The 21,472-nt window shown below is 47.1% G+C and overlaps 1 protein-coding gene and 1 pseudogene across 5 annotated transcripts in view; both read left to right on the top strand.

Moving 5' to 3' along the window:
* Positions 1-10,382, top strand: part of TET3 (tet methylcytosine dioxygenase 3) — a 111,549-nt gene extending 101,167 nt beyond the window's left edge. For all 5 annotated transcript variants that reach the window (XM_088796087.1, XM_088796088.1, XM_088796086.1 and 2 more), the window contains 2 exons: positions 1,617-1,956; positions 2,625-10,382. In XM_088796087.1, coding sequence (XP_088652213.1) covers positions 1,617-1,956; positions 2,625-4,402 — 2,118 coding nt within the window. In that variant the 3' untranslated portion in view covers positions 4,403-10,382. The remainder of the gene's footprint in view (positions 1-1,616; positions 1,957-2,624) is intronic.
* Positions 10,383-13,902: 3,520 nt separating this feature from the next.
* On the top strand, positions 13,903-15,449 carry LOC109457398 (formin-binding protein 1 pseudogene; annotated as a pseudogene).
* The last annotated feature ends 6,023 nt before the right edge of the window (positions 15,450-21,472 follow it).

Below are 21,472 nucleotides of genomic sequence, written 5' to 3'. Positions count from 1 at the left end.
TATACTCGGGATTTTTTTTTTTTTTTTTAATCAAGTAGGATAAGATGGGAAGACTCAGAAATGATTGTCCTGAAGGAAGAAGTTTATATTCACAGAGCTCTAGAAACAGGCGATGCAGCAAGCCATGTGGGGAAGCCCCAGGGTCGGTCAGGAGGCAGGAGTGAGGGGAGAGCATGGCCCAGAGCCTTTATTGGGGGATTTCATGTGAAGGAATGGGTGAGGCAGGGTAGGTAAACTGAGTCAGCTTAGAATTGGATAGTTTGAATAATATCTGTGGGCTCTGGGCTATAGGAGTGGTCCCTACTTGTCCATACCTAGCCCTGGGGTGATTTAGGGCAGTGGGAATCTTGGTGTGTGAGAGTTTGGTAAAGAGGATGATTGCGGGGGTGGGCCCTGGATTGGTTAGTTTGTATATCAAAGGTGTGCTCACAGGGGAATGAATCATTTGCTATCTCTAGTAATTAGCTAGCCCTGGGAGAGGCAGTCCCACTAGAAGCAAGGCCCCAAATGCCAGAGTATCAAGAATACACAAAATAAGAATATAGTCAATACAAGAGTGGAGAGTAAACTTGAGAAAAAAAAAAATCAAACTTCATTAGTAATGCAAACCAATGAAATAAATTTTGATAATAATGAGCAAAAAGTTTTAAAGAAATTGATGGCAAAATTATTGGCAAAAGTATAGGAAAATTAAAACTCACATTCTGCCAATATGAGTGGAACACTGATGATAATCGTTTTGGAAGGTAACTTAGCAGTATGTGGCTGTTCTGCTTCACAGTGTTTATTCTAAGGAATGAAGTATTTTTAACAATTTAGCCAAAAGGATAAAAGTATTGTTTATGACAAGGAAAAATTGGAAATAAGTTTACATAGTAATGAGATATTAGTTAAATAAATTAATGCATTGATACAGTAGAATCAGCTCTTAAATCATACTGAAGGCAAATATTTAATACATAAGAAAATATACTATGTTTTAAAAAATGAAGTTATTCTAAAACTGCATGCAGAATATGATCCTATTTAATTACCAAAAAGTGAGTCTGTACATGTGTCATTGACCAAAATGTTTATAGTGATTATTTCTGAGTGGTAGTATTATGGAGGTAATCTTTATTTCCTTTTTGCTGGCCTACATTTTCTACAACCAGCACATGCAGTTTTTAATATAAAGGAAAAGTATTTTAAGAGCCAAAGGAGGCCGAGTGTTCAGGGCAAAAAGGATACTGGTGGGCATTCTGAGGCTCTGCTGGGTGATCTGGTGCCGTGGCAGTAATGCTGGGCTGGGGGGTGACCCAGCCCCTGGTCAGCCCTGTGACCTGGGCCAGTCGTCTCATCCCCTCTCAGCCTTATTAAGATCGCATGAGACAGTGTGAATGGATGTGCTTTGAAAGCTGCAGAGCAGACTAAATGTTGGTGGTACTGTTCCTCTATGAACCAAGATGGACGTGCTGTCTGGACACTCTTAAGTAATAGGGAGCAGAGGGCCCAAGCAGATGGCTGGTGTTGGGGCTGTGTGGGGAAGGGGTCACCTGTGCGGGATACTCAGCTCCTCCTCCCAGCACTGGGCTCCCCCAACCCCGTGCCCGTCCTCCCTCTCTCTTCTGGGGCAGGTCTGTACCCTGACCAAGGAAGACAATCGCTGCGTGGGCCAGATCCCCGAGGACGAGCAGCTGCACGTGCTGCCCCTGTACAAGATGGCCACCACGGATGAGTTCGGCAGTGAAGAGAACCAGAACGCGAAGGTGGGCAGCGGGGCCATCCAGGTGCTCACCGCCTTCCCCCGCGAGGTCCGGCGCCTGCCAGAACCCGCCAAGTCCTGCCGCCAGCGGCAGCTGGAAGCCAGGAAGGCGGCGGCCGAGAAGAAGAAGATGATTCAGAAGGAGAAGCTGAGCACCCCAGAGAAGATCAAGCAGGAGGCCCTGGAGCTGGCTGGCATCTCCACTGACCCAGGTGTGTGGGGTGCGGGCGCCCACCAGGGTGGCATTGGTGCTGTTGGGTGGGGGCCCTGGACGGCTCCCTCACTGCCTCCTTCCTGCCTCGAGATAGAACTCCAGGCAGAAAAGTCCTGCGGCCCCTCTCAGCCATCTGGACCATCCCATTACCTTAATTTTGTCCGTCAGTGTAAGAGCTGCAGCAGCCCCAGGACACCAAACCTAGTAGGAGGCACCTGGGGAGCAAAGGCAAGGAGGTCGTCTTATCTTCCCAAGAGGAGCTGGGTTACCCCTCCAGCTTGCCCACTTCTCTGAGAGTCTGCGGAGGGTGCCATGGCTTCAGGCACGTGGGCTGCAGCGGGGGTGGCCGAGCATGCCGGCTCGCCCTTCTCCTGGCCCTTGGCCCTGCCCTGGCCAGCACGAGGAGAGTGCTTCCAGGAGGAATTGTGGCGTTCACGAGGGTGGGGAGGAGGCATGACGGGCTGTGGGCTGTGTGAGCCACTTCTCCCAGGGCTTCCGCAGGTGTGGGAGGCCGTGCCCAGAGCGAGTCCAGCCTCGCTTGTCGTGCGTGTCCTGCAGAGGAAGCCTCTGAGGGGGAGAGGGAGGCTCTGTCCCCACTTCTGCCCGGGGCCTTGGCAGCTGTGCTTCTCCCTGCTCCTTCTCCGTCTTGCCTCCTGTTCTCCCCAGGCCTGTCTCTGAAGAGCGGGTTGTCCCAGCAGAGCCTGAAGCCCTCCCTCAAGGTGGAACCGCAGAACCACTTCAGCTCCTTCAAGTACGGCAGCAACGCGGTGGTGGAGAGCTACTCGGTGCTGGGCAACTGCCGGCCTTCCGACCCGTACAGCATGAACAGCGTGTACTCTTACCACTCCTACTATGCACAGCCCAGCCTGACCTCTGTCAATGGCTTCCACTCCAAGTTCGCTCTTCCATCATTCAGCTACTATGGCTTTCCATCCAGCAACCCTGTCTTCCCCTCTCAGTTCCTGGGGCCTGGCGCCTGGGGGCACACTGGCAGCGGTGGCAGTTTCGAGAAGAAGCCAGACCTCCACGCTCTGCACAACAGCCTGAGCCCAGCCTACGGTGGTGCTGAGTTTGCCGAGCTGCCTGGCCAGGCTGTTCCCACAGATACCCACCACCCCACTCCTCACCACCAGCAGCCTGCTTATCCAGGCCCCAAGGAGTATCTGCTCCCCAAGGCCCCCCAGATCCACCCAGTGTCCAGGGACCCCTCTCCCTTTGCACAGAGCTCCAACTGCTACAACAGGTCCATCAAGCAAGAGCCAGTAGACCCACTGGTCCAGGCGGAATCCATACCCAGAGACCCTGGTAAGATGGGCAAAATGCCTTTGCCCGAGGCATCTCAGAATGGGGGACCCAATCACCTATGGGGACAGTACTCAGGAGGCTCAAGCATGTCCCCCAAGAGGACTAACAGTGTGGGTAGCAGCTGGGGTGTGTTCCCTCCAGGGGAAAGCCCTGCCGTCATCCCCGATAAGCTCGGTTCTTTTGGGGCTGGCTGCCTGACCCCTTCCCACTTCCCAGATGGCCAGTGGGGGCTGTTCCCTGGTGATGGGCAGCAGTCAGCTGCCCAGCATGGAGGACGGCTGCGAGGCAAACCGTGGAGCCCCTGCAAGTTTGGAAACAACACCTCGGCCTTGGCTGGGTCCAGCCTGACTGAGAAGCCTTGGGGGGTGGGGGCAGGGGATTTCACCTCTGCCCTGAAAGGTGGTCCTGGGTTCCAAGACAAGTTGTGGAGCCCCCTGAAAGGGGAGGAGGGACGGATTCCAACCCCTGGGGCCAGCCAGCTGGACAAAGCCTGGCAGTCCTTCAGCATGCCCCTGGGCTCCAGCGAGAAGCTGTTTGGGGCCCTGAAGTCCGAGGAGAAGCTGTGGGATCCCTTCAGCCTGGAGGAGGGGATGGCTGAGGAGCCCCCCAACAAGGGGGCTGTGAAGGAGGAGAAGGGCGCCGTGGACGAGGAGGAAGAAGAGCTGTGGTCTGACAGTGAACACAACTTCCTGGACGAGAATATCGGCGGCGTGGCTGTGGCGCCCGCTCACGGCTCCATCCTCATCGAGTGTGCCCGACGGGAGCTGCATGCCACCACGCCCCTCAAGAAACCCAACCGCTGCCACCCCACCCGCATCTCGCTGGTCTTCTACCAGCACAAGAACCTCAACCAGCCCAACCACGGGCTGGCCCTCTGGGAGGCCAAGATGAAGCAGCTGGCGGAGAGGGCACGGGCGCGGCAGGAAGAGGCCGCCCGGCTGGGCCTGGGCCAGCAGGAGGCCAAGCTCTATGGGAAGAAGCGTAAGTGGGGCGGCGCAGTGGTCAACGAGCCCCAACATAAGGAGAAGAAGGGGATTGTCCCCACCCGGCAGGCGCTGGCTGTGCCCACAGACTCAGCGGTCACCGTGTCCTCCTACGCCTACACAAAGGTCACTGGTCCCTACAGCCGCTGGATCTAGGTGCCAGGGTGCCAGCGTACCTCAGCGTCGGGCCCGGCCCGAGCTGCCTCTGTGGTGCTTTTGCCCTCACACCTGGGGGCGGGTTGGGGGTGCAGAAGTCTTTTTATCTATATATACATATATAGATATGCATATATATGTATTTATGGTCCAAACCTCAGAACTGACCCGCCCCTCCCTTCCCCCACTTCCCCAGCACTTTGAAGAAGAAGCTACGGCCGTCGGGTGATTTTTTTCGTGATCTTAATATTTATATCTCCACATTGGCTTTTTTTCCCCCCTTGTTTGGGGGGCTTTTATTTTCTCTTGTTTTTAAAACTCTATCCTTGTATATCACAATAATGGAAAGAAAGTTTATAGTGTCCTTTCACAAAGGAGTAGTTTTAAATTCCATTTAAAATGTGTATTTATTGGATTTTTAAAAAGCGACAATAGTAATGGTAAAGGCTGGGCAGGAAAAGCCAGAAGCGCTGATTCCTGGCCCGTCTTGCTGGGCCCAGCGAGCCTGGCCCCCTTGGGAGCTGACGCAGTTCTCTCAGCCATCCGCCCCTTGCCCATCCCTCCGGACAGATACACCTTCCCTTCAGGGGAGGGAGTCCTCGGGACAGCTGCTTTCTGTCCTCTCCGGTAGGATGGGAGAATCTGTAGAAAGACATCTGGGGTCCATTTGCCAGGCACCGCTTGCAGTCGGCGGGGAGGGGGACAGATTCACCCCAGGCCAGACACCTGAGAGGCTGATGCAGATTTTCCCAGCAACCAGGTTGGAAGTAGACAGCTTCAAGCTTGCTAGTCTCCACACTGAATCCTCTCTGTCCGTTATTTATCAAGTCACGTGATGTCGTGGTTCCCTAGGCAGCACCTCGTGATGGAGCTGGAGTTGAGAGGCTCTTAGGGGCCTTTTCCACCAAGTCGACAGGCCAGTGAATACTGGGCTGAAGGGATTTGTCTTAGTGGCAGTTTTTCTAAAAAAAATGCCCCCAAGTCCATGCTGATACCGAAAAAGGGCTACTGTATCTAAAAACAAGAAGTTGAACCCAAGCTGTGAAAAGCCGGCGTTGCCCTGTGTGCAGCGCTCGCAGAGCCTGGTGCTGTAGTATTATGCTGGGACCTCCTTGACTCTCGGGCAGGTCGCGTCCCGCGGGAGCTCAGCACACCAGTGTAACAGCAGTTAACACATCTCTCCTTATTCCTGGATTTTCACATTGGAGAATGGTGCATGCCTCACATCCGAGCCCACCCCTCCATGCTATCACATGGGGACTGGGCCTCCACTTAACAATTTTAAAATGCAAGAATCAAACTTTTTCAGCAGGTAGCTATGATTTTCCTCTCTGATTGGTGCCATTTCTCTATTCAGTCAGTTTCTCCTTTCCTTCCTCCCCTCTCCACCCACTTTAACACACCTGTTTGAAAATACTGGTGCATTTATTCAGTTCTTTGAAATGAGAATGTGGTGCTTAATTTTCACAATGTTGAGAGAGGTTGGGCCTGACAGGTGGAAGCAACATTCATCCACAGCAAGTCACACTTCTTAAAGAGGTTGTTTTTCCTGTGGTATTAGCCGCAGTTACATCAGTGTGGATGTGGTGACTGGGGGGCTTTGTAGGACACGCAGAGGGGAATATGGCCACGCAGTGAATGACAACCAAGCCCTGAGATAAACGTCAGATATTTATTGAGCAGTTTTATTCAGATGTGGGTCTTCGTAAAACGAGTTTAACAATCAGATGACGATGCTAAAGGCAAGTTCCTGAGCTTCCAGGTGCCTTGTGTAAGAGCTGAGAACTGACCCGCTGGGTGTTTGCTGTAACTGTTCCAGAAGCCCTGGCGGAGAGTCGCTGTAAAATGTCCTGAGCATTTATGTGGTCTGGTTTTAACTGTAAATAGTGAAAGATTTTTTTAAGCACTTTTGCCTAGATTTAAACAGCAACTTGAAAAATAAAAAGTATGTTTTAACATGTAATTGTGGGAGAAATTGTAAATAGTAGCTGAATATTTAACGTGCTTTGTCTATCCTTCACTTTTACCATATTCTGTAAAGTTGCATTTATTTTACAGGACAAAAATGAAATATTATTGCTTTTGAAATAAATACCCAAGAGCTTATCAGGATTTAGAATTATTCAGAACTCAGATTTATAGGAAAACCTCTGACCTTCAGTTTGACAAGCTAAAGGAAGCAGAGTCTTTAATGAGCATGCTAATTTTCTAGTTTTGAGGAAAAGTTGGGTCCTTTAAATGCTATTTTGCTTATCGCATCAGTACTTTTATGCAGGTCTCATTTGACTCCGTGCTTAGGTAGATACGGGGGTGCCTTGAAAACTTCATTTTAAATGATCTTAAGCAAGAAATACAATATTTTACGAAACATTTGGAGAATGTGACCGTCTGTATGACCCGGGAAAGCCCCAGGTTGGCTGTTGGTTTGGAAGGTCCCGAGTGTAACCCAGGTGATTCTGCTACTTGGCATGTGTGAATCTTCCTGATGTGTGTTAAATATACTCTTCCCCTCGTCACCCTTTGGTAGCAAAGCCATTAGCTGAAAAGAGAATCCAGTACAAGCTCAAAGCATGTGATATCTGTCCCCCCAGCTCAAACAGCCTTTGGTGCATAAATTTCTAGATTAGCGAACAGGCTGCTGAGAGGTGAGCCAAGAGGCAGTCTCCATTGGACGTTCCCGTCCCCTCAGAATGGTGTTTCCGAAATTAGATGGTGCTGTTGCCATGCTCAAGCCCATGCTGATTTGTACACACTACATGTATAACCTACCTCAAATCTCAGTCATTAAAATTAGCATGCTTTAGACATATATTTAAAAAGTAACTATGCACAGCTCTTTATCCCCCCTTGCTGCTGAAGGTTTCTTAAAGAGAAAAATCAAATTTTTATTTTTTACTGGCACTATCATTTTTTAAGTCCTAAAGATGATTAACAGACATTTTTATCATGAGAAGAAAAATAAAGCCATTGCAACTAAAGAACCTAACAGCATGACCAAGTTTTAAGAGTAATATTATAGCAACGGAAAATGGAGTCTTATTGTCATCTCCCCAGTGTGCCCTGTTCCAATACCATCCACGTGCAGCGCAAACATTTGGTTCCTCTTGTTTGGTGTGGTTTTCCCTGCCTTTTGTGTGCAAGGGATGTGCTTGCAAAGTTCTGTGCTAAGAGATTTTTAAAGTAAAAATCGCTTCGTGGCAGGTTCTCACAAAATAACTGGTGCTAGCTCAAGAAATCATTATCTAACCATCAGAAATCTTGACTAAAGGTGTTTCATGGATCCTGAGGATTTTTGTTGTTGTTTTTGTCGTTGTTTGGTTTGTTTTTTTGGCAGGGCCTAAGTTTCCCACACGCTGGCTTCGTGGGTACTGCTTTATCTTCTCACTGAGATGACAGTGGTGTACATGGAAAGAGATCATACTGTCCCCCACCTTGGTCCTTCCACCAGCCCCTTTTGGATACTGTAGTGTGCAGAGCAAGGGATTTTTAAAGTGCTAAAGCAAAAAGAAAGAAGTAGCAGAGCTCAATTGCTTTGTACCGAAAAAGCAATAGGTGCGTGAGGACAGTTGACGATGAATAGTTGGTAACCTGATTTTACTGAGAGAAATGCAGCTCGACGTAGTGACGTTTGCCAGATCTCAAACCAAGGCAATGCTGGTGGAAAACGAAAATGACATCCCTGACGTGCCTCAACCAGTCTCTTTCCTTTTGTTACTGAAGTGTGTGTTATGGCCTAGGAAGCATTTTTATGAATTGAAATCGTCTAAATAAAATGGTGCTATGGTGTTTCCATGTGACTGTCCCTGATCCTGTCCTGCTGAGGTGCTATCAAGGTTCTGAAACCACAACCAACCAAAAACAAGGTGGGCTCCAGTCTCTCTTGGCTTCCCCTCCCCTCTTTTGGTGCTGTCTCCTTAGACCTCTGTTTACCGCGTGCTATAACCTGCTCTGAGCAGTTTTTCTGTTTTGTTTTTTGTTCTTCCCTTGGTGGCCAAACACAGAAAGGCACGTCGCAAAGGCAGCTAGCTCCCTGGCTGCAAATGGGAGTGGGCCTGCCTGGTTTGGTTGGTGCTCCATTTTACATCTGTCATCTCAGGCCTACTGAGAAAGGAAGGGTGAAGAGCTTTTTGTTTTTCTTGAGGAAGAGGAGTCAGGTTCTCCTGCTTCTTTTAACATGGCAGGCATTCTCATAGCCGAGGACACGTGTTCTCCTCCTGCAGCCCAGGGTGCCAAGTAGGTGTCTCTGAGAGTCCCAAAGGCACCTTGCCTGCAAGGTGCCCCAGACGGATCTCCTTCCTCACCTGGCACTGGTCAGGGCTGTGGAGGGCAAGGGCTCTTTCCTGGGCTCCACAGCCTTTGCCCCAGCGTGGCCCTGTCCCTCATTGGTAAACCCCTCATATTCAGACTAAAGGAAGGCGCTGTTTTTGCTCACTTGATGCCACTGAGGCTGTTTTTTAGTTGGTGCTATTCTAAATTTCTTCTTGGGTCCACAAAAGTTGATGTTCTAAAAACTCAACAGGAAGCTCCATTTTGTCATCCACTGTCACAGTAATTTTTTTTTTTTTTTAAATACCTCAAAAATAGGACATCATGACAACTTGGGTAAAGTAGATTCCGTGAGGGTCTGACACCTGCAGGTTGTCCATTTGATGATGTACTTGACCTTGAAGAATCTGGGGTCATTTTATTTTTTTCATTCTTCGGCAGTTAAAATGGCAGAACGTCTAAAGGAAGGAGCATGGTTGACTTTCATTTTCTTCTTAAGTTTTGCTTCTCAATAAAATGTGAATATCCTATGCCCATCTCATTGAGCTTTTTCAGTCATCGTTACTGGCATTTGAAATGACTCCTTCAAAACCTAATTTTATTAGCCAGCTGCATCTACAGTAGTACATGGCCAATTTTAACATACCCTGGACCAAAATGAATACTTTTTGAGGTGCATACCCCCAACATTGGTGATAGTCCTACACCCACGTGTGCAGTTTTTTCTGCCTGTGAGGCGCCTGTCTCCGCGCTCCCAGGCCTTCCTCCCGCAGAGTTGCCCCCAACAGCAAAGCAATAGGCTTCTCCCCTGAGCAGAGACTGCAGCACAGAAATGCAAGGTCTAACGTTGCTTTTTGCCTAAGAATCAGTGAGTGATTTGGCCTACTTCCTCGTTTGCTTCTATTCTGATATCAGGGATGCTTTTTGTAGTGGTATTATTTGCTCTCTTTTCTCATTTTGACTACCCGTCGTCATTCAGGGATAACTTTGTCACTATTCACATGGGGATTTAAAAAATACTATTTGGCTCATTTGAACATCCAAATTTTCTTGGTTCCAATACTTTTTTTTTTCTTTTGAGGGGGAAAAAGGAGGAGAAAAACAGGAGTGATGTCATTTCTTTTTCATGTACTCCAATTTCAAAAGAAACAAGGGCAGGTCGTATTGTGGCATATAAATGCGCTAGACTTAATCTAGAACCCCTGCAGCTTTTTGATGTGTTTTATTTCTTCTCTCTGAATTCCTGTTTGGTTACTTGGCTTCCAATGGAGGTGAACTTAACAACCATACTTGAATATTCCGTCTTGACTTTGTAACTGTGGCTACTTGAAATGAAGTTTATCTGGGGTTGATGGATGAATGGTAGATTTTTGCAATGTCTCAAGGCAATAGGATGTGTATTATTAAACTGTAGATATTCTTAGTACAGTAAATTTATGCTGATAATTTTATTTTGTATAATTTTTACCTTTTTGTTAATATTTTTCCTCCCACTTTATTGGTTTGCCTCCTGAGCTACCCCTCCTTACCCTCCCTTCTCCCCCAGTGTTTCAGTAAATTTAATTTAGGGTGCCTAGAAATTGCAAGTATGTATCCTTTTTTGATTTGTATTTTATTATAATTTACACAAACAACTGGGTTTGTGAACTGTATTACTCCTGGTATCTTTAAAATATTGTGGGTGTTTTAATAAATTTTATATTTATTTTTTGCACTCAAATTCAGTGTCGATCCTTCTTTTCCTCCCTTGACGCAGTCCCAGGTTGGGTATTTAAGGTTGACTATAATCCCATCCTCCCCCTGTAGGTTGTAGATGCACAAATGAAGCCCTCACTAATGGCAGTGATAGAACTGTCTTTGTCCCCTTCTGCCACCTGCAAAAACTAATGTTCAAAGGCTATCAGCTTTTAAAGCTGGCTAAAAGGGGAAACAGAGATGGCCTTTTTCTCATTTATGTTTCTCCTTTTGCTTTCTTTCCCTTTTATCTTTGACCCCTTTTTCCATTCAGTTTGGAGACCAACCTCTCTCTCCCCCGCGCGTGCCCCCCCTGTCCCCATTAAAATTGTTCACTTCTATTGCTTCTCAGCCTTTTGGCTAAGATCAAGTATAGTATGTTTTAATTAATTTGAAATTGTCCACTTCTGGTGTTACGTTTGCTAAAGGATCACCGAATCCTGCTCCCGTCTGATGGCCTGAACCCCTTGTCTAGTAGGGAGGGCCAAATATGGGGCCCTAGATTCTGTTTTCCTTGGGGCAAGGAGGTTTTCCATAAGGTCCCATGCCTGACGCTGCCTCTCGTAATTCACATTGTGGTGGTGGGTGATGGTGAAAAGGGAACTATGAATCCAGGAGAACAAAAGAGAGAAGGGCATGTGGGAGAGGAAACTGTCCCTTCCTGCTTGAAATATCTGACTGAGATTGATTCAGCGTCTCAGAAAGACAAGCAACCCTACCGTCCATAAAGACCTCAGCATTCTTTCTAGTGGATGCCAACATCCCGGGAGGTCAGTACATAGAGCGGAGTGCCTACCTGAGGGCATCACAGTGAAAACCCCACAGCCCTGATGGGGTGCCAGATGACCGACTCGGAGGCTTTCATCTCCATTTTGTTTTACTTGCAATAGAACCCTCTGGAAATGCCTGGGCATGCATGGCTGTCGGGGATCCTCACACATGTTTGCAGATTTTACAGAAGTGGGATTGCCCTGTGTTTGGTAAAGTGCTTCTTTCCACTTGACATCTGTGTCAATTGAAAGAGACCCAGTCCTGTCCCCTTCTCCAGCCCTTGTGTTGGTCCCATTTCCGGGGTCTGAGGTGACTTCAGCAGGGGCCGACTCACTACTGGGTAACTATAAATATGCTGATACAAATTCGGTGTTAAATACAGAAAAATTAGAAGACCGAAGATTTTAAAAATTATCTGAAGTCCCACTACAATAGAACCACATATTGCTTGCAAACATTTTCTGAGTGTATAAATACAACCATATGTGTACATATATTTTTTTAATGGAATAATACAGTAACACTGTGTTGTAATCTTTTTCACTTAATATATTATCTTTAAATACCAGTGATACAGAACTACATCTTTTTAAAGAGTTGCCTAGTATTTCATTGTGTGGCCATAGAAGCTTTTAATCATCACGTAGTATTATTGAACACTAATCCCCACCCACTGAATTTCTTTCCCCTTTATGAAGCATCCCAATTAATCCCTCAGCCACAGACCATGTCCTTAATTCTCTGAACCTTCTTGTGACATAGCTCCAGACCCTGTCCTACCCATCCCCATGCCCTTATCTTTTCACACCTAGAGCATCCTTTTTATATTAGACTCTCTAGAAATGAGCACTTTGTTCCAGATGGGATCTGGCTGGCCTAAGACAAGCACAGAGACACCAAGGGCTCCCACAATCTGGACTTACCAGTTTTATAAACGCACACTAAGGTTTATTAACTTTTTAAGCAGCTAAGTCGTGCTGAGGGCTGTGTGGCTCAGCTCCAAGTCCAGTCGCCATTTTCAATCTTTAGTTGCAAGGGGTGCAGCCCACCGTCCCATGCGGGAATTGAACTGGCTACCAACTGAGCCATCCGGCCACCCTTACAGCTGTCACTTCTGAGACATTGTCTACACCATACTTCATAATTCTAAACTTTTGGTTAAAATTTTAAACATAAGGCCAGCGGGGTGGCTCAGGTGGTTGGAGCACCGTGCTCCTAACGCCAAGGTCACCAATTTGATTCCCACATGGGCCAGTGAGCTGCGCCCTCTGCAGCTAAGACTGTGAACAACGGCTCTCCCTGGAGCTGGGCTGCCGTGAGTAGCTGGAGGTCAGTGTGAGCTGCGGTGGGCTGCTGTGTGTTGCCCTGGGCCGCTGTGCTGTCATGGGCTGCTATGCTGCGGTGGGCTACTGTGTGCTGCCAGGAGCGGCCCGTGGCCAGCGTGAGAGGCCGGCAGCTGGCGAGAGCTGCCATGAGCTGCTGTGAGCCCCTGACCCACTGGAGACCAACTGCCTCAGCTGCGGGGGGAGCGCAAGGCTCATAACACCAGCATGGGCCAAGGAGCTGTGTCCTACACAACTAGACTGAGAAACAACGGCTTGAACTGGAGTGGGGGGTGGAGGCGGAAGAAAAGGAGGAAAAAATTTAAACATAAAATTTCAGATGATTGAAGTTACTTATCCCTGAAGTTAGTTCTCTGATGATGGTATTCCATTCCATGCGTAGCTTTGGCTTAACATTTATTTTGTCATATAGCCCACTTCTACCAGAAATAGGGCAAGGAGATTGGGAGGATACAGTCTGGTTTAGGGGTGGCCAACAGGGAAAGGAAGGAGGCAGAGGGAAGTCGGGCTGGAGGTGCAGAGGAAGGCCCACTACTGGCCCAGGGGACCTGTTACCACTAGCGCTCAGGGACAGTCTATGGACGGCCTCCTTTTTCATATGAAAGGACTTCTTGGACCTCCAGGTTTTCCCCAGCTTGCTGCAACCCCCGAGCGCTGCCCCGGGAACGGTTGGACTTCTTCCCGAGGTCGCTCCAGCCCTGGGGCCAGGATCCAGGCTCCTCCCCGGGGGTGGTCCATCCCTGGGCCTGGGGGGCGGCCTCCGCAGAGGCAAGGGGCGGTCTGTCGGCGGCGGGTCTCTGCTGGGGCCTGGGCCCGGGTCGCGAGCTTCCCGGACATTGGCAGGTGATGTCCCTACCTCTCCGTCTGTCCCCTTTTGGGCCTAGGCGCGCCTCCCCTGGACGAACGCGCGAGTGTGCGCTTCTGGATTCGGGCAAATATTCCGGTCATTTACAAATTAAAGCACGCAGGGCGCGCGGTGGGGTGGGGTGGGGTGGGGGGTGGTTCCTCGTGCAGTTTTACTGGGGAGCGACAGGGAGGAGGGGCCGCTGAAGAGACCCAGGCCGAGGCGGCGGCGGCGGGGGAAGGGACGCTTAGGAGCCGTGCCCGCCTCGCGGGGCACTCCTTCCGACCCCCTGCATCCGGACTAGGGCACCGAGCTCGGGAATTAGTTTGATTTAGAAGAACACGCACAGTGGGCAATGGGCATTCTTGAGAAATACTTCACATTTGTCAGGGAAAGCAGAGATTGAATTTAGCTGTGCGAAACTACTTAGGAATCTTTTGAAGAAATACCAACCTAAAAAAAAAAAAGAAACACTGAAGGAGGAAGAAGAATACAGGAATACATCATGTAAAGAAAGCTTTCCTTTCCACCCTGTGAGCGAAATGAGCAATCTCACTGGGCAGCTTGCTCTGAACTTCGAGAACTCGCCCTCACCGATCACTGCGGAGTTAGCGCGCTGTGCTCAAGACCTGAGCCCGAGTGAGAATCGCACGTTCCTGAGCCACAGAAGGCACAACCCCGCATCGGTACTTGCCGGAAGCACCTTACTTTAGCAAAGGAAGACGTGAGTGAGATTGCGAAAAGACTGAGCACAGCAATATTTTGAGAACATGACACCGACATGAATCTTTTAAAAAGCAGATATTGGAAAGGCACACCAACAAGCTCAAAAGCTTCACCTTTGGCAGAGGACGTTACTCCTCAGTTCTTCAAGAAATGCAACCATGAGCTGCATGAGTATTACCACCCTCAGATTCCCCACATCTTTCAGAAAACACGAGAGGTGGAAGAAAGGAGGACAGTGAGAACTGGAGAATCAGTGGAGATATGTAAGGGTTGACCAACAGGCTCTAGCAATCAGTGGGAAAGGCTTGGATAGAACTGTAAAGGCAGCTGAACAATGACCAGAAGAATGCCACCGCCAGTAACAGAAGCTTTGACGTCGGGGTTTGAGCCTCCTGGACACATCTGAGGACGCAACTCAGCCAGTGGAGTGTATGAGGTATGACAATCGTCTTTCAAATTCCAGAGAAGGCAAACCGGAGGTCAAATCTGGTAGCAAATCCAAAGGAAAGTTATGTCTGGTCATAAAAATAAATAGGTCTCCCAAATAGAAAAGGGAATCATTTACTTTAGTGAGATCATGAGATCACCAAACCCCAGATTCACTGCTTCAAAAGACTAAAGTGTAGGCATGCCACACCGGAGGATTTCAGCCATCTTCCACCGCAACAAAGAAGGAAAAAGCTACAAAATAAAGTCAATGACTTAAATAAAGAAATCCAAATGGAGGTGAGGCAAAGAGATGGCATAACAAAGATGAAGAATGACTGTCTCAAGAATCCTCAGATGAGAGACCCAGCCAGTTTGGGTGACAGATAACAAAAGTCAGGCAAAAATATAGAACAGTGACTAGAGGCCCAGAAATTTGAAGTCGGGCTGGCTGAGGTTGAAGGCAGCCTCCCAGCACCAAGAGAACAGGCCTGACAACAGAGTGGAATGTCCAGAAACCTCAAACCCCAAATACACACAGGCTGGGAGAGCACAGCTGGCAGTTACATAAAGGAGCAAAGTCAGGAGAGTGAGCTGAAGGTTCTGGCCCCAGATTTTAATAATGAATCTGATAACAAGAAACCTCTTTGCACCATTAGGGACTTGTAAGTCTCTCCACGTATTTGAATGTCAGCATGAAGGCATCATTTCAGTAGTTGAAACAGAAACATTGTATGTTATAGAGGAAAATGAAGGTGACTGCACTTGGAGAAATGAAGATGAAAAGGGTCATGTTCCTACATTATTTGTCACAGTCTGTTTGGACAAAAATGATAGCGGTGCTAAGATGTGTATTTAATATCACTTTAAAAACTTTTTAAAACAGAACTGGAGTTGTTTCTTCCCACAACTGTGACTGTTACAGCTAATTCTTCAAAAAGACTGGATGGGGGCCGGCCCGGTGGCTCAGGCAGTTGGAGCTCCATGCTCCTAACTCTGAAGGCTGCTGGTTCGAGTTCCACATGGGCCAGTGGGCTCTCAACCACAAGGTTGCCAGTTGGATTCCTAGAGTCCCGCAAGGGATGGTGGGCAGCACCCCCTGCAATTAAGATTGAACACGGCACCTTGAGCTGAGCTGCTGCTGAGCTCCCAGATGGCTCAGTTGGTTGGAGCGAGTCCTCTCAACCACAAGGTTGCCGGTTCGACTCCCACAAGGGATGGTGGACAGCACCCCCTGCAACTAGCCACGGCAACTGGACCTGGAGTTCAGTTGCTGTGCCCTCCACAACTAAGACTGAAAGGACAACAACTTGAAGCTGAATGGCACCCTCCACAACTAAGACTGAAAGGACAACAACTTGACTTGGAAAGAAGTCCTGGAAGTACACACTGTTCCCCAAGAAAGTCCTGTTCCCCTTCCCCAATAAACTCTTTTTAAAAAGACTGTCTGGGTGGATAGTACCACAGTACATGTCTTCATATAGTCACATAGTGGACTGTGGGGAGAGTCCCAGAGAGCAGTTTCCAGGCTCTCGGTCTCACGTGGAAAGGTGCTGGCTCGGATAGTAGATGGCTGTCAGCTGTTACCGGTTAGCCATTAGCCACTAATACAACTGCCGTGGCTACACTAGCGGGTTTGTTGGTTTGTAGAGAAGCGGATGGCAGATTGCGGATTGTGTGGCTCCTGCTTCCTGTGTCTCCAACCCAGCCGCCAGTGAGACTATACTGGTATGACTCTCCTACCTATGGCTCCGTGGGAGTTCCTGTTTGGCCTCACCGTGTCCTGCGTTCACGTGCGGGGAGTGGGACCAGAGACCCTGCGTGACATGGACGTTGGCATCACACATCTGAATTTTCCTCAGCTGGTTTTGACTCTAATCAAGTTCCTCTTGCTAAGATGAAGTTTTACATCAAAAGCTGCCAACTACCAATTTACAGCAGTATCATTTGAAATCTGATAAACATTTCTTCTTTTGGCAGCATTTATAAATAACAACAACAAAAAAATGGATTCTACCTTCTCACCATTATTTCTGAATCAAAAATATAGCTGTCATGCAGGGAGTCATGCAGGGTCTCTGGTCCCGCTCCCCACATAAGAACGCAGGATATCGTGAGGCCGAAAAGGAACACCCACGAGCCATAAATAGGGGACTCATACTACCATATTCTCGCTGGTGGCTGGGTTGGAGACACAGAAAGCAGGAGCCACGCTGTCCACAGCCCGCCGTCCTAACTGCAATCCACACTTGAAAGCCACCACCTTCTTGCTAGCCCCACATTTTCTGTTAGCATAGCCACGGCAGTTATATTAGCGGCCAATGGCTCACTGGTTACAGCTGACGGCCATCCAATCACAGTTGATGGCCATGTACTACCTGAGCCAGCACCTTTCCACGGGAGGCCGAGAGCCTGCAAAGTGCTCTCTGGGACTCTGTCCCCACAATAGCATGTCCTGCTTCCCCGAAAATAAGACCTAGCTGAACAATCAGCTCTAATATGTCTTTGGAACAAAAATTAATATAAGACCAGGTCTTATATTAATTATATTGTATAAGACCCGGTCTTATAGTATAGTAAATAAGACTGGGTCTTACATTAATTTTTGCTCCAAAAGACGCATTAGAGTTGATTGTCTGGCTGGGTCTTATTTTGGGGGAAACACGGTAGTGGGGGTACAGAGTAGAAGACTTCAGCTCTCTTATGTATATACAGTGTCTGCCATAAATGGAAGTACTTTAGAACAATAAATTGAATTGTGCTAGTTTGTTAAATTTTTACTATTATTCACTTAGAGGAAATCATGAACAAAATAAAAGCTCACATCTCTTGAGTAAAGAAGTAAATAAGAAAATACTTATACTAAACATTTGTTTTTCCTTAAATGTGGTTAAGATCATGGGTAGTTTATCATGATTATCCTATCATGTCTTTTTTTAAAAAATTTTTGATCCCACATAACAAATTGAAAGCTGGAAAAGTTTGGTTAATCAACCTGCTGATTTTTACATATGATACCAATTGATCTCTCCACCAAATTGCCACAGCAGATCGAATGTGCTAATGCTGTATAGGCACTCCCGTAATGCAAACAGTGCACATCTACTCATCCATCTATGCTCTGTATCAGCTGGAGGCTTTGTGGCAAGAGGAGCTGTGTTCAGCTCACACTTCCCTAGGCTGAGCTATAACTAGAATGCATGTGGCAGTAACTAGTCACACAGAGACACAAAACTCAGCACATTGATTTTCAAAGGGTAGATTTTTAAATCATTCCTGTTTTTAAGACCTAAAATTTGAGCTTGCTGGATTTTTTTTTTTTTTTTTTTAAAGATTTTATTGGGGAAGGGGAACAGGACTTTATTGGGAAAGGTGGGTATTTCCAGGACTTTTTTTTTCCAAGTCAAGTTTTTGTCCTTTCAATTTTAGTTGTGGAGGGCGCAGCTCAGCTCCAGGTCCAGTTGCTGTGGTTAGTTGCAGGGGGCACAGCCCACCATCCCTTGCGAGAGTCCAACCAGCAAACTTGTGGTTGAGAGGACGCGCTCCAACCAACTGAGCCATCTGGGAGCTCAGTGGCAGCTCAGCTCAAGGTGCCGTGTTCAGTCTTAGTTGCAGGGGGCGCAGCCCACCATCCCTTGTCAGAGTAGAGGAATTGAATCAGTAACCTTGTGTTTGAGAGCCCACTGGCCCATGTGGGAATCGAACCGGCAGCCTTTGGCGTTAGGAGCATGGAGCCCCAATCGCCTGAGCCACCGGGCTGGCCTCTGGATTTTTTTTAAAAGCAGTAAATGTAAAGGCTCACTTTAGAAAATAGCATGATTAAGGTTGGCCAGAATAAAATAATTTTCTCACCATCTTTAAAGAAATATGGCCACATGAATAGACAGCTACCAAATCCAGTGTTTAATGATTAATGATGCCCAGTAATGAGACTTACCCAGAGATCACAGAGAACCAGCTATAAATGGGTCAGATGGAAGGTGTCAAGTTGAGACTCTCCTTTTTTTTTTTAATGTACTTTGAAAAAACATTTATTCACGTCCTTCCTACTTATAGACAGGAAAATTAGCTTCTTGCCTCTACACTGTGGGCTCATTTCATAAGCTGAAATTAGAGGATCAGAAAATGGCGAGAGCGTTTCAAGTTTCCAGCAGTGAGTAACTTCACATTTTACCAGGATTACCTAAGTGAAATGTAGTGAACTTAATGACAGCCTGACTTACAACTGTGTAATTTTTTAAATGTTGTGATCAAAATTATTTTTGAATTATTATGCCTTCACTGACGGGACTGATATCGATAAAGCCACTTACCTTGATCCAGACAGACCTCTTTCAGGGATTTCAGTTCTCCTTTTTAAGAACTCTAGCAAGAGTATCAGCTGACCCTTAAACCATAGGGTTTGTTTTAGTGAGCCATGAATGCTTCCCCCCACTTCAGCACTAGTGCATAACCAGCTTTAGGTATTTAGCCAAACGAATGGGAGACCAAAGATATTAAACTCTGACCTTCCTATATCAGCTGATGAGCTCATTTCCAAACTGTTAACTGTCAAAGAGAGCAAAGAAACACCAAAAAAGGCTAGAACACAGCAAGTCAGCATTAGCTTCTAAAAAGCCTGCTTTGAAAAACATCCTGTTCTTTGAAGTTTTTTTTTTCTTTAGAGTTGGACAAATTTGATGCAGAAAATAGCGTAATTGGTTTGTGTAGAGCAAGGGGAGCACGTTGTGCATACATTTATGATCATTATTTTAAGTTGTATGCCTCAGCACTGAGAACAGATGAAGGTGTGGGACACTGAGTCAACAGTTCAAGATATTTTGTAGTTTCAGTTCCTCTAGTCAATGCCTGAAGTATTAGAAAAAGTATTGAAACAATTTCCAACGCATCAGGAATTTCCATCTCCACCCAAAGCATTCTTTGTTTTCTTCCAACAGCTCTCTGTTAAATAAAAGAAGGAAAATCTCAGCTTATTTATAAAGTTTTCTTCCTTTATTTTTTCAGGTTAAATGTAACACACTTACACGTTAATAATGCATGTGTAGAAGCCTTTCCTCCCTCACCTTGTTTATAAATCTACCAAACCTCACCCCAGGCAACACCCTCCTTAAAACCCACTGGGCAAAAACTGCTACTTCCTGAGGAGGGCCGTTTTGTTTTTAGTAACACCAGTGCACTTTTTTGGTGTGGTGTCTGAGATGTGATTATTTAATATAAGCCAAAATGTTTAGAATAGCATAACTTTCGATTGGCCAACTGGATTGTAACTTATTTTGTGATCTTGTTTTTGTTTTTAAAAATGCTTTCTGTCAAACACATCCAGAATTCCCCCACAGGATATATTTCTATATACTGCTATTTAAAAATTAAAGGGTCATCAAAAACAAGGAAAGTCTGAGAAACTGTCATGACCAAGAGGAGCCTAAGGAACCATGACAATGGAATGTAATATGGTCTTGTGGAGGAAAGACCTGAGAGAAGACATTAGGGAAAAAACTAAGGCAATCTGAGTCGTCTCTGGGCTTTAATTTGTAATACCGTATCAATGTTGATTCATTTATTGTAACAAAAGGACCATAGTAGTGTAAGCTGTTGTGTGTGTGTGGGGGGGAATTGGGTGTGGGGTATAGAGGAACTCTGTGCTATCGTCGCAATTTTTCTGTAAATCTAAAACTGTTCCAAAAACAATTATAAGAGTTATATAAGCTGTTCTAAAAATAGTTTATAAATAAAAACTAAAGTTATTACTTGAACTTCAGTTGTTTTAACTTTTTACTTTTTTATCTACCGTATTTGTTGAGCTGGTTATTCTGCTCCCTGCCCAACTTGTGTTTTTATAACTGCTGGGGACCAGCTGCTAGAAGCTACGCAGGAGAAGATCACAGACACTTGGGTTCTGAATAAATTGTGTTTGGATGAAGGTCAACATGACCGTTTCTTTTTATTCTTATTCTAAAAGAAAACAATAAGTCTGGCATCTTTTAGCTGTACCTTTTTATCTGACTCTCTAATAAACATATGTTTCTCAACAATATTAAAGTGCATAAATATGCTTTTAAATTCACAGTGACGAGATAGCTTTCAACCTATGAAATCAACATCCTGAAATACGGTGCCTAAGGAGAGACATTACCAGCATCATTAGGGTAAATGCAAATATAAAAGATGTCAAGTCGGGCTCCTACGGGCAGGAGCTGAGCCGCCCTCCAGCGCGTCCCAGTAGCAGACAGTTGTGAGCTGTGTGCGTGTGGCCTGGGGTTCCTTAGGGTGCACGCAAGAAAGCTAGCTCTTGACTCAAGCCAGGGGTTCGGATAGATGCCGACGCTTCTGACGCCGTGGTCTCGAGCAAGCGGAAGGCGGCGCGGAGACCAGACCGCTCTGCTCCCAGGTGCTCCCCGGGAGACCGTCGCAGCGAGTGTCGGCCTGGCTTGTTTGCCGTCTAATATCGTAGGTCGGAGGCTTGCGTCGGGCTCAGGGGGAACTGGTGCTCTCCCTCCTTTTTCCCTTTGGATCTAGGGGCTTGCTCCCCCAAACAGGTGGTGGATGGAAGTGAGCCCGCACACTGATGCCGCGCAGCAGCGCCCTGGAGGGACAAGAGGGTGGGCTGGGCAGGCATCACAGTGGGGAGGGGGCTGAGGGGGGCAGAGATGGGGGCGCGCTGAGCTAGGCGGCTCTGAGGAGTCGGGCAGTTCCCGTGGAGTCTAACTTTAATTTGACTACGTGGTCTCTGTGCGTCCACTCTGCCCGCCCCTCACTAGCTGATATTTTAGACTTGGGAGGGACTCAGGTAGGGGTATTTTAAGCACCCCAAATAGTTTTCATTTACAGCCAAATTGAGAATCACTCTACCTTCTTTGTTATAGTGCCCACTTCATCTTCTTTTTTCTTTTTTAATTTTTATTGAGTAATGTTGGGGAACAGTGTGTTTCTCCAGGGCCCATCAGCTCCAAGTCGTTGTCC

Source organism: Rhinolophus sinicus, chromosome 2 (assembly GCF_057876585.1).
Source record: "Rhinolophus sinicus isolate RSI-liver-muscle chromosome 2, RSI-T2T, whole genome shotgun sequence".
NCBI lineage: Eukaryota > Metazoa > Chordata > Mammalia > Chiroptera > Rhinolophidae > Rhinolophus > Rhinolophus sinicus.
Note: the sequence above shows the minus strand (reverse complement) of the source record. Positions and strands in the feature narration are given on the sequence as shown.